This window comes from Schistocerca americana, chromosome 1 (assembly GCF_021461395.2).
Source record: "Schistocerca americana isolate TAMUIC-IGC-003095 chromosome 1, iqSchAmer2.1, whole genome shotgun sequence".
In the NCBI taxonomy this organism is placed as follows: domain Eukaryota; kingdom Metazoa; phylum Arthropoda; class Insecta; order Orthoptera; family Acrididae; genus Schistocerca; species Schistocerca americana.
The window spans coordinates 695,413,564-695,428,307 of record NC_060119.1 but is presented as its reverse complement, the minus strand read 5'-3'; the positions used below and the strand labels follow the sequence as shown (position 1 = coordinate 695,428,307).

Genomic DNA, 14,744 nt, shown 5'->3' with positions numbered 1-14,744 from the left:
GCCATTCACACACCAATTGGGCCAGGAGTTTGGGCAGCAACCTCACTGGATTCCAACTGTCATCCACATCACGCCAGTAGCCATGGCTTCATGGTGAGAACCATCCATGTCCTGTGAGTGCTGTGCCTTTACCGCTTGAACCAAAGATACTCATTGCATGCAACCGAAACTAGCTGCATCCCAGGATGGGTCCAGGGCCTCTACTCGGGCCACGGTCCTGGCACCTTGCTCTTGGTTGATCCTGGCTATTCTGGGGGTGATGTAGATTTAGTTGTGCAGTTGCACGTTTTTTCAGCATCAACAGTGGGTTTGTTTTCTGTGGCCAGTGCTCACACTTCTCACTGCACGGAGTGCGGAAGAAGTCTCATCTCCATTGCTAGTATCTCCTCTGCATTATGCCATCATCACTGCATGCACTTTCATCTGAAAGCATCGATCCAGGCGGATCGAGATCTTCATGCACCTTTGGCTGTCATCCCTGGCAACACCATCTATACCATGGAAATCTCTTCAGTCACAGCATCTCTGACACAACACCTTGTGTCCCTCCTCCCCCTCTCCCCAACCCCAGAAGTCAGAAACTGTGTGCAACAATACTCATCCAACCCAATGACACCCTTCATCACTCTATAGTCCAGGTTTTATTGCTTTTCATGTTACAGGCATTTCCATTACTTACTGGTGGTTTTGGAATTCCATCTCACCCTGAAATTCCCAACTTATGGAGCCCCCTTCATGTTTTTCCAGTGCTGACATGGTTCATAAGAGTGACATTCATTTCTGCAGTGACTACTGTAGCCTTCATTGTCTTATTTTTCACCACAATCCTCTTCAATTACTATCCATCACAACCATTCAACACACACTTTTGTACATGTTGTGACTTAGCAGATGTTTTTTCCACTTTTCCTGTATGCGATATACGGTGTCTGTTGACACACCAAACACTTTGGCTACCTTGGTTATGATAGAACTCATATTACCAGCACCAACAATTTGCCAATGTTCAAATTCACTTAGCTCTGACATAATGCATTCAAAATTACACAGAAAACTGTGCTGGTCACCACTGACACTTGCAACATGTTGAGGAAATTGCACAGGTGCCATTCATGCTCAATCAATCACAACCTGGAGGCTTAGTTAGCACTGGTTTTTATGTGCAAACACGCATTTCTCACAGCATTCCCATATATTTGCACAGCCCCAGTAAGCACGGGGAATGATTATCTCTAATACAAGCAATGCCATATTGTTAGATACTGTGTTGTTATAAAGAGTAAAAGGTTTATGCTAGGCACAAAACCAAGCAACGTGGTGGTGTGTGAGGACAGCAAGTCTAATCCCCATCCAGACATAGGTTTCCTATTGTTTACCTAAAATCACCAAAACAAATTACAGGATGGTTTCTTTGAAAAGGACATGGCCAATTTCCTTCCCTATCCTCTCCCAATCTGAGCATGTGTACCATCTCTAAAGAACTTGTTGCTGACAGCACATTAAACACGAATCCTCCTCCCCTCATAGGGAAAATGCAAAGAGGTCTCACAATAAACAAAACTTGTTTGCAACATTTTTAAGACTTTGTAATCCCATGACCTGTACCATTAATGGTTTGTTATAGTGAAGGTGAAACCGAAAAACTTGATCACAAATTACGAAACTAAAAACTGAACAAAACAATGACACTACCACGGTGTATATGTATGGGGGAGGGTGTGGGGGAGGGATATTTTTCAGTTAAAAATACACTTTCTCCTGAGTGAAAATACACTGTACCTGGGTGAAAATACATTTTTTCTGTGTTAAGTGACAATATGCTTCCCCATTGGGGCTATAAAACTTATCAGTCCATTCACTGGTAAAGGTTTCAGCCATCGATATAGAACTTCCCAGCACTTTAGGAAATGAAACCCAGCAAAACACAATGCATTTTGGGGCAATATTTGATGTGCAGCAACATGTACACCACATATTTTCATATCACAAGTGTAACAAATACAGCACAGTAGCTTCCAAGGCAGTTTTTTGATGTATAATTAAACTTTATGCATCGTTATTGCATAACTTGAGATCTATGAAAGAACTAAAATAAATACGAAAAACTAACCTTTAAGATTTTTTGATCATGAGTGACCTAAACACAAACGTTCAGGTAAAATTTTAAATAATGGCATAAATAGCTGTTCTTCTCGGCCCAAAATTTGTCCAAGTGGCTGGTCCACAAAGTGTTAAGTTTTCAATGAGAATCAAATGCTCCTTGATTTAAGAAATTCACCACACATTCTTGCATGTAACACAATTCATGTGGTGTAAAAGTAAATTTACTTTGAAACTAATGTTTCTCAAACCATCATTCCCAATATTTTTCCGCAACCTGTTAGAAATGTAAACAGTTGTGGCATCCTACTCACTGAAAGCAGTCTGTTGTTACAAAGTACAGCATAGTATTCATCCTAAAACCTCTGACACATTTTGCTGTAGGCACAGGCTTATCCTGCAGTAGCAGGCTAAAGTAAAAGTCTTTGATCACTTTTTTCAAGCCAAAATTTAAAAAAATATAACTGAGAACTAAAACAATGACAAATACTTGGAATTCTAAAAAAATTCTGGGTTTCTTCCCAGCTGAAAAAATTCCTGTGTTTCTTCCAGATTTCCCATGGCGTATACACTCTGCACTATAAAATGCATTTCTCTTCATCTAGGTGAAACTAAAACATTTTTCTTAATTGTTATTTATTATATTCAATGGGCTGCAATAAGGAAGGAAGATAAGAGTTTAACCTTCTGTCACAGGAGAGGTCATTAGAGACGGAAGGTAGGTAGGTCGGTCGATCGGTCAGTGTTTAACATTAACATAGAGGTCATTAGAGACTGAGCATACGCTTTGAATGTTTCAAGAATGGTAAAGGGAATTGGCCAAGCTCTTTCAATGGAACCATCCTGACATCTGCTTGGAGAGATTTAGGGAAATCATGGAAAAGTTGAATCTGGATCGCTTGATGTGGATTTAAATCATCGTCCTCACCAATGCAAGCCCAGTGTGCTTACAACAGTGCCACCTCATTAGATTTGGAGTATGTGGTTGGATTGAAGGAAGTACGGAGAAAAAAATCTGCTATATCAATCTATCTTTCATTCTTCTTTATCATAAGAAATACAAACTGAACATGAATATTAAAATTCATACATAAAATTAGAAAAACGGACAGAACACATGGCAATGAATTGTAAGAATACAATCTGAAAGTGAAATAAACAAATGTTCTCTTACTTCAAAACCATTCCATTCCTTTCAGAAAGAAAAGAGGTAGGGATAGAAGGACGGGGAGGGGGGGGGGGGGCAGAGAGTGAGTGTGTGTGTGTGTGTGTGTGTGTGTGTGTGTGTGTGTGTGTGTGTGTGTGTGTGAGAGAGAGAGAGAGAGAGAGAGAGAGAGAGAGAGAGAGAGAGAGAGAGAGAGAGAGAGAGAGAGGAGGGGGGAGGGGGGGGGGGTCATACTGCATCTACTACATCCTTCACAGATAATATTGCTGTCACAGTTTGGATAAAAATAAGACATCAGAGGTAGCAGAAATATTTAAAGCGTAACAGTACTAGCAGGTTCCTTTCTTTTCTTTTTACATTTCACTTACTTGGAAGTGGTCAGTTCTCCATGCTTCATGGTAAATTCTTTTGCATGGACATTAAGTCGCGGATTGAGTGGCATGGTACCGTTCTGCATCACATCAGTTCGGACATCTGTAACAAATCCAGAAAATCACGTGTCATCATATGAAGTTGGCAATATTTTCATTTTTGGCTAATTAACGAAAACTAGTGCTTGGGTGTATGAACATTTTCTCCCATTTCTCTAGTTCTTTACAACTGACAACAAAAATTGAGGTTCTGATAATATAGCATGTGAAGAGAAGAGAGATATGTATAACTCATTTCTTCTGCTTCTAAATTACTTGCGTCTCTCAAAGGAATTGCAAAGTAGAATATTCATAAAAACAAACACAAAAGAAATAAACGTTACAGAAACAGCAAAAAATTATACAACAAACACAGAAAAAAATGTTTAAAAATGTTTTTGTGATCATCTCTCTCGTCAACAACAATAAATTTTGACTTTATTGGTTCTGTTGGTTTATCCTGCCTTCCATGACTAAGACTTTTTCTGCTTTAATAACTGTGATTATGGAAAAAATACAGTGAGGAAATTACGAAATTAATTCTTTTTGTCATAATTTCTTCCTCAGATAAAGGCCGATGTTTGATACTACACTTCTCTTGGCCAGGACTGACCCCTCTGCCTGTGCTAATTTACTTTTATTCGTTGTGTGTTATTCTGCTTCCGAGGCAACAGAATTTCTCAACTTGATCTACTTCCAATTTCGATATTATGCTTATCGCTGATCTCATTACTGCTACTCACTACTACCTTTATCTTCATCATCTTCATTGTAATGTTCACTTAATTCAACATGTACTGTAATTATTCTTAATTTTCACTTATGGTAGCAATGACATCAGTGAATCTTAACACTGATATCCTTTCATCCTTAATTTTAATCCCATTTTTGAATCTTTATTGTATTTTTATCACTGCTTCTTCAATGTACAGACTGACCAATTGGGATGGAAGATGACATCCCTATTTTTACACTCTTTTGAATCCAATCACTTCATTCCATTCTTATCATTCTCTCCTGGTTCTTGTACATATTGTGCATTACTTGTCTCTCCCTATAGCTTACTTATATTTTTCACAGAATTTTGAACAACCTGCAGAGTTTTACATTGTTTAATGCTTTCACCAGGTCAATAAATCCTACGAACATGTATCAATTTTTTTTCTTGAGTCTTGCTCCCATTATCAGACACTTCAGAACTGCCTCTATAGTGGCCTTATCTTTTCTAAAGCAAAAAAGAACTTCAACCAACAGATTCTCACTTCTGTTTTCCATTATTTTGTATATTGGAAGGTCTCACACATATCTGCTATTGACCATATAGCAGAGACGCTTAGCTGCAGGTAGGCACAACAAAAAGACACTCAAATTATAGCTTTCGGCCATTAAATAGCTTTCCTTTTCATAATATTGTTACATTCCATCCTGGATTTTCCATTGTTTGATTTACATCTGCTTTTGGTGTCTTCAAAATTGTGTGGATGATACTTTTCCAGATGTCTGATGATATGCCTCCAGGCTCATTCTACAGTAATCACTTGGTTGCCATTTCCCCAATGCTTTCTGAAATTCTGAAGGAATATTATCAATCCATTTTGCCTTATTTAATCACAAGTCTTCCAAAGCTCTATTAAACTTTCATTCTAATCATGGACCCCCCATATGTCTGCCGTACTGATTCCCATTTCTTCCTCAATAATGTCATAACCAGAGTCATACCCCATGTACGGAACCTGCAATGTATTCTTTCCACTTATTCCCCCTTTCCTCTGTGTTTAAAAATAGAATTCCCATTGCACTCTTCATGTTTATGCATTTGATTTTAATTTCACAAAAGGCCCCCTTGCACTTCCTGTTTATTTCAATCTTTAGTGACTTATATTTCTGTATTCCTGATTACTCAGAACATTTTTGTACTTCTTTCTTTTGTTGGTCTGCTGAAGAATTTCTTCAGTTAGCCAAGCTTTCTTCAAAATTACCTTCCTTGTACCTACGTGCGTCAAACTTCATTGAGTTACAACTGTATAAAGCTAACTTTTGAGAAGTGGAACATCAATTTTGATAAAAGAATATATCACATCAGAAATTGGCTCATCACATCTACAAGGCAGGATGGTGAGTTAGCGTCTCTACCTGTTGTCTGGCTGCTTGTTCCTTGACATCAAGGCTTGGAGGTGTTTGCGGCCACAGAGAAAATGTAATTGTTGAGATAAGCAAAAGATGTAATGAATTGTCTTTTGAATCTTATCTGAACTAGGATGATGTAAAGATTACTCTGTCATACAACACGTCCTGAAGACTGTGAAAGTTATTGTGAATGGACATAATGAGATTGTATTAAGAAGAGTTAATATAGGAGTTCAATACAGAACTCTTCCAAAAACCATCCAAAGGGAGACAAAGGCAGTAGCCTACTACTCAGACACTTTTATTTGGCCTTGCCTTGTAGATTTGAATCACTAAAATCGGAGACCACAAGAAATTTTACTAGCTCATGAAATCATCAGGGCTTAGAGGGTGACAAAACCATAATTTCAACAAATCACACTTCCTTGCCCACTTTTCACTTCCAGTGAATCATCAGTGAGGTTAATCTTCCTTCATGTGTGTCCTGTGAGAGTAATCCCAAAAGTAAGGTCTTCTATTTATTTATAAGTACATAGACCTGTTTATTTCTACAATGGTTTACATCAGTTTACAGCTATTTTTCGACATAATCACCATTTCTGTCAATGTATTTTTGTAGACGCTGTGGGAGTTTTTGTATGCCCATGTCATACCAGCTCGCCGCCATGTTGTTGAGAAAGTTATGAACCTCTCCTTTCACCTCGTCATCAGAGCTGAATCGTTTCCCGGCCAAATGTTCTTTTAACCTAGGGAACAGGTAATAGTCACTGGGTGCCAAGTCAAGACTATAGGGTGGGTGGGTGCGTGATTATGTTCCACTGAAACTGTGGCAGGAGAGCAACGGTTTGCCAAGCGATGTGTAAGCGAGCGTTGTCATGGAGAATGTGTACGCCCTTGCTCAACACTCCTCTTCTCCGGTTCTAAATTGCAGTGTGAGTTTTTTCAGTCTCCCTCAGTACCCGTCAGCGTTAATTGTGATCCCAATGGGCATAAATTGGACCAATAATATCCCTTTCCGATCCCAAAAAGCGGTTGTTATGACTTTACCAGCAGACTGTGTTTATTTGAATTTCCGCGGTTTTGGTGAAGAAGGATGCCGCCACTGGCATGATTGTTGCTTGGTCTCAGGTGTAAAGTAGTATGCCCAGGTTTTGTCACCCATGCCTACTGAGTCCAGAAAGTTGTCCTGTTTGGCTGCAAGGCAGTGAAGAAATGCGTGGAAAGTATCAACTCATTGCCACATGTGGTCCTCAGTCAGCACGCGTGGCACCGATCTTGTGCACCCCTTCCGGTAGTTCAATGTTTCCGTTAAAATTCTGTGAGTGGTGCTTTGGGAAACCTCATGAACCAACGTGCAGAGATCATCCAGGGTGATTCGCCGATCTTCACACATGCTTTGCTCGACCTTCAACACTGTCTTCTCAGAAATTGATGGCCTCCCACTCCTTTGTTCGTCGTGAATTTCGGTCCAACCAGCTGAAAACTCTCTACACCACTTACGAACATTTTTGACATCCATGCACGACTCACCATACACTTCCACCAATTGGCGATGGATTTCAATCAGCGCAGTGCCCTTTGTGTTCAAAAACCGAATAACTTCGCATAATTCACACTTGGTGATAACATCCAACAGGAGCTCCATTCTCAATGGCTGCCAAGCCAAGACTGAGCGCCTCAGCGCGGTGTGAGCATGTTTACACACAGCGCGTGAAGCACTCTTTGTAACAGTGTGACCAACTGCCACACAAACAGAGTTATGCGCTTATAAAAAAATAGGAGACTTTACTTTTGGGATTACCCTCATAATATAGCAAATCAACAATTTTTTTCTTACAAGGAAAACAAAAGCAAGAGAGGTGAGAGAAAAAAAATCACTGATGGCAGGAACGTCCAGAAACACAGCTGACCACCGTGGCATCATCAACAACCATCTTATTCCACAATGTAATCTAACTGCAACTTTGGTAAATACAAGTAATGTTCCACACACTAAAAAAATTGTGTTGCTTAAATGCTAGGACAACTGGTTTCCTATCAGTTTCCAACTGAAATGGCAACAATTTCCATTGTTCCCAAGTGATCTAGGCCAGTGGTTTCCAGACTTTTTGTCACTGTGTACCATCTAACATTTTTAGAAATTTAAGTGTACCATTATAACTTTTTTACTTTTTAATAAACTCAGGTGCACGAAGGCACAGTGCAGTTGAGGAGAGAGTGGCACTATAGAGGCTAAGAGGGGGAGGGGGAGGGGGGGAGGTGTTTGTGCAGAAGATTGACCAATGAATGACACAGGGGTGAGGAAGAGTAGAGAGGGTATAATTTTTTCCTTTGTGCTCAGTGCTGAAAACACACACAAATAATAATGTTTCATGGAAGCACTGATTTACAGATTTGTTCCATTCCTGTTCACAAGTGGTACTTATATGTAGCAAATAATATGAAACTCAATTAAACCAGTTCTGAAACAAATACACAATGAACAAGAGAGGAATGACATTTAAAATAAATTCTAATTTTACATCACAAACAATATCAATCAGCTGCACAAGAGAGTAATAAACTGAACTGTGTACAAAAAATTAGAAGTTAAAAAATAGTTGGATCAAACCAAACTTTGATGGTAAATCATACTTCAAAATTAGTCATTCGACAGTTTTTTAATTTAGATTCTGATGAAAAAATATATATGTGTTTCAGCTGGAAGCATATTATTGTTTATCTTGAATCTGAGCTTCAAAGTCTGTCTCAATAGAGTTCAACTTAATTCTCAAGTCTTTCACACTAAGTCTGTTTCCATATTTATTTTTAATATACAACAATTCTGAAAACCAATTTTCATGCATGTAATTCATAGCAAATGGTTTCAAAAACTGATGAGAAGGCTATTCCGTTTTTGTTCACATCCAAAAAGAGAGGAGCGCTTTCTTTTTGAAAGCATCTACCATTGATATGTTGCTAGTCATTTTTTTCATGAGTACTTCTTTAGACACTTTTCCCGAAAATAGATTTTGTATCCAGTCACAATTTGCGTAATCTTTGTAAAAGTACTTTTCAAAACTTTTTTGTAGAATCTCTAAATATAATATTTTTATAAAAATACAATAAATATGTAAAAATCTTCCATGTGAGCTTGTTCATTGTCTTTCAAAAATTTATGGAATGTAAAAAAGTTATTGTTCTGTACTTCTGAATTAAAGCAAGTCTACTTTCTTTGAAAGCTGCTACTTTGTTACCTGCCTAAGTAGTTGTGCCTTGTCCTTGTGGTCCCACATTCAAAATGTAAACCCTGCCAAATGTATCAGCTAAACAATAACCACTGATCAACGAAAAAATTCTTCACGGCATGAGAGAGCCATCTTACTTCAGTATGAAGAAGCAAATTTTTAAATTTACCCCTCATGTATTCACACAATATTGTGCATAGCCGTGAGTTTAGAGCCCTTGCCTTGATGAAGTTTATAACCTTTACAGTGTCTGCCACAACAACAGGAGTTTCAGGCATATTCCTGGAAGCCAGTGCTTTTTGGTGTATTAAATAGTGTGTGCTTCAACAATTAAGGGTAATTTTCTGCACTTCTGCTACCAGATCTGTCAGGTGACAATATATTGTCTTGCCCCATCTACACAAATAACAACATGCAACAATACCAGAGAAGGAAAGTTGCTACTCAACACATAGCAGAGATGATGAGTTGCGATAGGCACAACACACACACACACACACACACACACACACACGTCTGCAGTCTCGGAGACTGCTGACATAGGCTTTAATGGCCGAAAGCTATAATTGTGTGAATCTTTTTGCTGTGCCTATCACGACTCAGCATCTCCGCTATATGGTGAGTAGCAACTTTCCTTCTCTGGTATTGTTACATTCCAACATGTTTTTGTCAAGGAATAAGTACTTTTAACAAAGAGAAGTCAATAATACTAAAAATCTTTTCTGCTGTAGCATTTGACTCAACCAGATTGCAAAATAAAAACTCTTAGATCATCATCATAGTCATCATGTACAAAAGCAAGTAACTGTGCCATGTTTGTAACAACTGTACTCGAGTCTGTTGAAGAACAAACTAAGCATACTTTTGCAGTTATAACGTTTCTTCAACATCTGAAGACTGGTCTTCATTAGCCACTGAACCACATAATAGGATAATGGAATTTTTGCATATCTTTGGGCATTTTTTATGCTAAAACCACTTGGACAATGTGTCTAGCTGTGGAAGGTAAGAGACTCACCAACTGCGTGAGGTTTTGATTCCTTTGCAGTTCTAAAACTAACTTTTATCAAGTTCTTCTAGTATCAGTTTTAGTAAAATTTGCTACACATTAGGATTCTTTCTTACAAAATGCATATCTCAACTGAAAACGGCAAATGTTTACCATCTACTTCAGAGTTCTTAGAACTTTGATGACGTTTGAATAAAAAAGGCCTCTTACTTTGATTTGACTGTGTTTCTAAGCATACAATGCATTGGAGAATTGGTTCATCACTGGTTTCTGTACCAGCCTTTAATGTAATGCCAAACTGCAAGTCGCTTCATTATGACTGTGGTTAGGCATTAAGTCACACAATAAAGATAAATCCCACATCATAATTATAGCAATGAAGAATCAGCTCATTGTAATATGCACACTCTCTGTTTCAAATTCAAACTTTCTTCACAACACACTGCCATTTAGGGTATCACCGAACAAAGTGACAATAAGAGTGATAAACAGTTGACTGCATAATTACTACTGCAGTGCCACACATTGGTATGACACATTAGCTGACAGCAGTTGCAAAACAGCATGAAAACTTCCAAATAAACAATGACAAGACCCAATCAAAATATCACCAATGTCAAATCAAGACGAAACATTCCCTGCCTACCCAGGCACTACTAATGAATGGAGGAATGGGGTGGTTACAGTCCGTCCTTCCTGTGTCCTGCATACAGTCGAAAACGAACATTCTGTGGTAAACCCATTTTCTTCATCATTCAGAAGCTGCTTTTATCAATCAGTTTTCTCATTATCATTTTACTTTAAAAATGAAATGGCGTAAGAGAACAATTTGATGTATAGCCTACCAGTACATGTTTTATTTATTTGTCTGCATACCACCTGATGTGTCCTTGTGTACCACCAATGGTAGACCGATGACCATATCAGTCTGGTCCCTTTAATCCCACAAACCACCACCAATGGTACTTGTACCATGGTCTGGGAATCCCTAATGTTGGTGAGAGCCAGGATGTTTTCTTTACTAAACCAACTATAAATTCCTTTATGGTCTTTTTGTAAAAAAGGAGATACTACTCCATTTAAAATGCAAGAAAATTAAAAAAGAAGGGAAAAAATAGCACATAAACCCAAAGCTCAGAGTAATACGAATGTTTTTCAGACATCAATTATATTTGCACTAATCAAACCTTAGCCTACAACACATCTTCAAATGTTGGGGGTAAAGGGTGTCTGTTTTAGGCAAGACACTAATTATAAATCCCATTCAACACTTTCTTCTCTAACAGCCTATTATGACTTGAAAGTCAGCATATTTTGCTGCAAGTATTATGCATCATTACTGCGACTTACTGTCGTTCATGAACTTTCAACTCATCAATAAGTTTCAGCTGAGTTGTGACTCTCACCATGAGGAAACTTAATAACATCACACCATCCACATTTTGTGTCTTAGACATGTATTCTTAGAGCTAGCAATGTAAGGGGCGAGAGGGAGGGGGGGGGGGGGGGGGGGGGAATGTCTCAAAAAGAAGCTGGTATAGTAGTCACACAAACTCTTATTCTGTGAGGGAGTTTTTCCTGTGCAGCAAAACTCTTTTGAGTACAATGGAAGGGTAGTGGAAGGATAAAAAACAGCTTTAATTCTGACAGCTGAAATTAATGGCCAGGAGGTCAATGTGTTAAACACATATTCCTTACTTTTTTGGCTCATCAGTCTTCTGACTAGTCTGACGCAACCCACCATAAACTCCTCTCCTGCACTAACCTCTTCATTACGGAGTAGCAAATGCATCTTACATCAGTCATTTGTTGGATGCACTCCTATTATTACAGGGCATGTCCCACCACTGTCCCTTCTTCTTGTCAGTGTATTTCCATGTGTTCCTCTGTCCATGGATTTTGCAGAGAACCACCTCATTCTTTATCTTATCAGCCCATTTAATTTTCAACATTCATCTGTAGCACCATATCTCAAATGCTTCGATTCTCTTTGTTCCAGTTTTCCTGCTGTCCATGATTCACTACTATACAAAACTGTGCTCCAAATATACATTCTCAGAAATTTCTTCCTCAAATTAAGATCTACATTTGATACCAGTAGGCTTCTCGTTGCCAGGTATGCAATCTTTGCCTATGCTAGTTTGCTTTTTCTGACGTCCTTTCTTTCTCCATCATGGATTATTTTGCTGCCTAGGCAGTGGAATTCCTTAACTTCATCTACTTATTGATCACCAACTTTGATGTTAAGTTTCTCGCTTTTCTCATTTCTACTACATCTCATTACCTTTGTCTTTTTTGGTTTACTCTTAAGTCTGTACTCTGTACTCAGACTGTTCACTCCATGCAATAAGCCAGCAATTCTTCTTCGCTTTTACTGAGGATAGCAATGTCATCAGCAAATCTTGCCTTGATATCCTTTCACTCTGAATTTTAATCCCACTCTTGAACCTTTCTTTTATTTCTGTCACTGCTTCATCGATGTATAGATTGAACAGCAGGTGTGGAAGACTACATACCTCTCTCTCACTTTTTGGTACTAAATCAGTGTGTCTCACTTTTCAGTCCGAGCACTTCTTTCTTTGTCTTCCAGTCTTCTTTTTACCACTGGTTCTTGTATACAGGGTGTTACAAAAAGGTACAGCCAAACTTTCAGGAAACATTCCTCACACACAAATAAAGAAAAGATGTTATGTGGACATGTGTCCGGAAACGCTTAATTTCCATGTTAGAGCTCATTTTAGTTTCATCAGTATGTACTGTACTTCCTCGATTCACCGCCAGTTGGCCCAATTGAAGGAAGGTAATGTTGACTTCGGTGCTTGTGTTGACGTGTGACTCATTGCTCTACAGTACTAGCATCAAGCACATCAGTACGTAGCATCAACAGGTTAGTGTTCATCACGAACGTGGTTTTGCAGTCAGTGCAATGTTTACAAATACGGAGTTGGCAGATGCCCATTTGATGTATGGATCATCACGGGGCAATAGTCGTGGTGCGGTACGTTTGTATCGAGACAGATTTCCAGAACAAAGGGTGTCCCGACAGGAAGACGTTCGAAGCAATTGATTGGCGTCTTAGGGAGCACGGAAAATTCCAGCGTATGACTCGCGACTGGGGAAGACCTAGAACGACAAGGACACCTGCAATGGATGAGGCAATTCTTCGTGCAGTTGACGATAACCCTAATGTCAGTGTCAGAGAAGTTGCTGCTATACAAGGTAACGTTGCCCACGTCACTGTATGGAGAGTGCTACGGGAGAACCAGTTGTTTCCGTACCATATACAGCGTGTGCAGGCACTATCAACAGCTGATTGGCCTCCACGGGTATTCTTCTGCGAATGGTTCATCCAACAATGTGCCAATCCTCATTTCAGTGCAAATGTCCTCTTTACAGATGAGGCTTAATTCCAACGTGATCAAATTGTAAATTTTCACAACCAACATGTGTGGGCTGACAAGAATCCGCACGCAATTGTGGAATCACGTCATCAACACAGATTTTCTGTGAACGTTTGCGCAGGCATTGTTGGTGATGTCTTGATTGGGCCCCATGTTCTTCCACCTACGCTCAATGGAACACGTTATAATGATTTCATACGGGATACTCTACCTGTGCTGCTAGAACATGTGCCTTTACAAGTATGACACAACATGTGGTTCATGCACGATGGAGATCCTGCACATTTCAGTCGAAGTGTTCATACGCTTCTCAACAACAGATTCGGTGACCGATGGATTGGTAGAGGCTGACCAATTCCGTGGCTCCACACTCTCCTGACCTCAACCCTCTTGACTTTCATTTATGGGGGCATTTGAAAGCTCTTGTCTACGCAACCCCGGTACCAAATGTAGAGACTCTTTGTGCTCGTATTGTGGATGGCTGTGATACAATACGCCATTCTCCAGGGCTGCATCAGCGCATCAGGGATTCCAAACGACGGAGGGTGGATGCATGTATCCTCGCTAACGGAGGACATTTTGAACATTTCCTGTAACAAAGTGTTTGAAGTCACGCTGGTACGTTCTGTTGCTGTGTGTTTCCATTCCATGATTAATGTGATTTGAAGAGAAGTAATAAAATGAGCTCTAACATGGAAAGTAAGCGTTTCTGGACACATGTCCACATAACATATTTTCTTTCTTTGTGTGTGAGGAATGTTTCCTGAAAGTTTGGCCGTACCTTTTGTAACACCCTGTATATTACATATTTCCGAACTCTGCCTGTGGCTTACTCTTATTTTTCTCAGAATTTCGAACTTCTTAAACCATTTTACAGTGGCAAATACTTTTTCTAGGTCAACGAATCCTATGAGTGTGTCTTGATTTTCTTCAGTCTTGTTTCCATTATGAGGTGCAAAGTGAGAAATGCCTCTCTGGTGCCTTTGCCTTTCCTAAAGCCAAACTAATCATCATCTAACAGATGATCTATTTTCTTTTACAGTCTTTCATGTCAGCAGCTTGGATGCACGAGCTGTTAAGCTGATTGTGCGATAATCTTCACATTTTTCTGCCCTTACCATTTTCAGAATTATGTAGATGATATTTTTCAAAGTATGATGGTATGTCACTGGCCTCAGATTCTACATGCCACCTTGAATAGTCATTTGGTTGATGTTCTCTGCCCCCCCCCCCCCCCCTCCCCCACTGTTTTTGAACTTCTGATAGAACACCGTCTATGTATCCATTACTTGATCTCAAATCTCC

The 14,744-nt window shown here is 39.3% G+C and overlaps 1 protein-coding gene across 3 annotated transcripts in view; it reads right to left on the bottom strand.

Annotated features, from left to right (window-relative positions):
* Window positions 1-14,744, bottom strand: part of LOC124609405 — a 501,321-nt gene that overhangs the window by 112,774 nt on the left and 373,803 nt on the right. For all 3 annotated transcript variants that reach the window (XM_047140070.1, XM_047140071.1, XM_047140072.1), the window contains one exon: window positions 3,634-3,739. In XM_047140070.1, coding sequence (XP_046996026.1) covers window positions 3,634-3,739 — 106 coding nt within the window. The remainder of the gene's footprint in view (window positions 1-3,633; window positions 3,740-14,744) is intronic.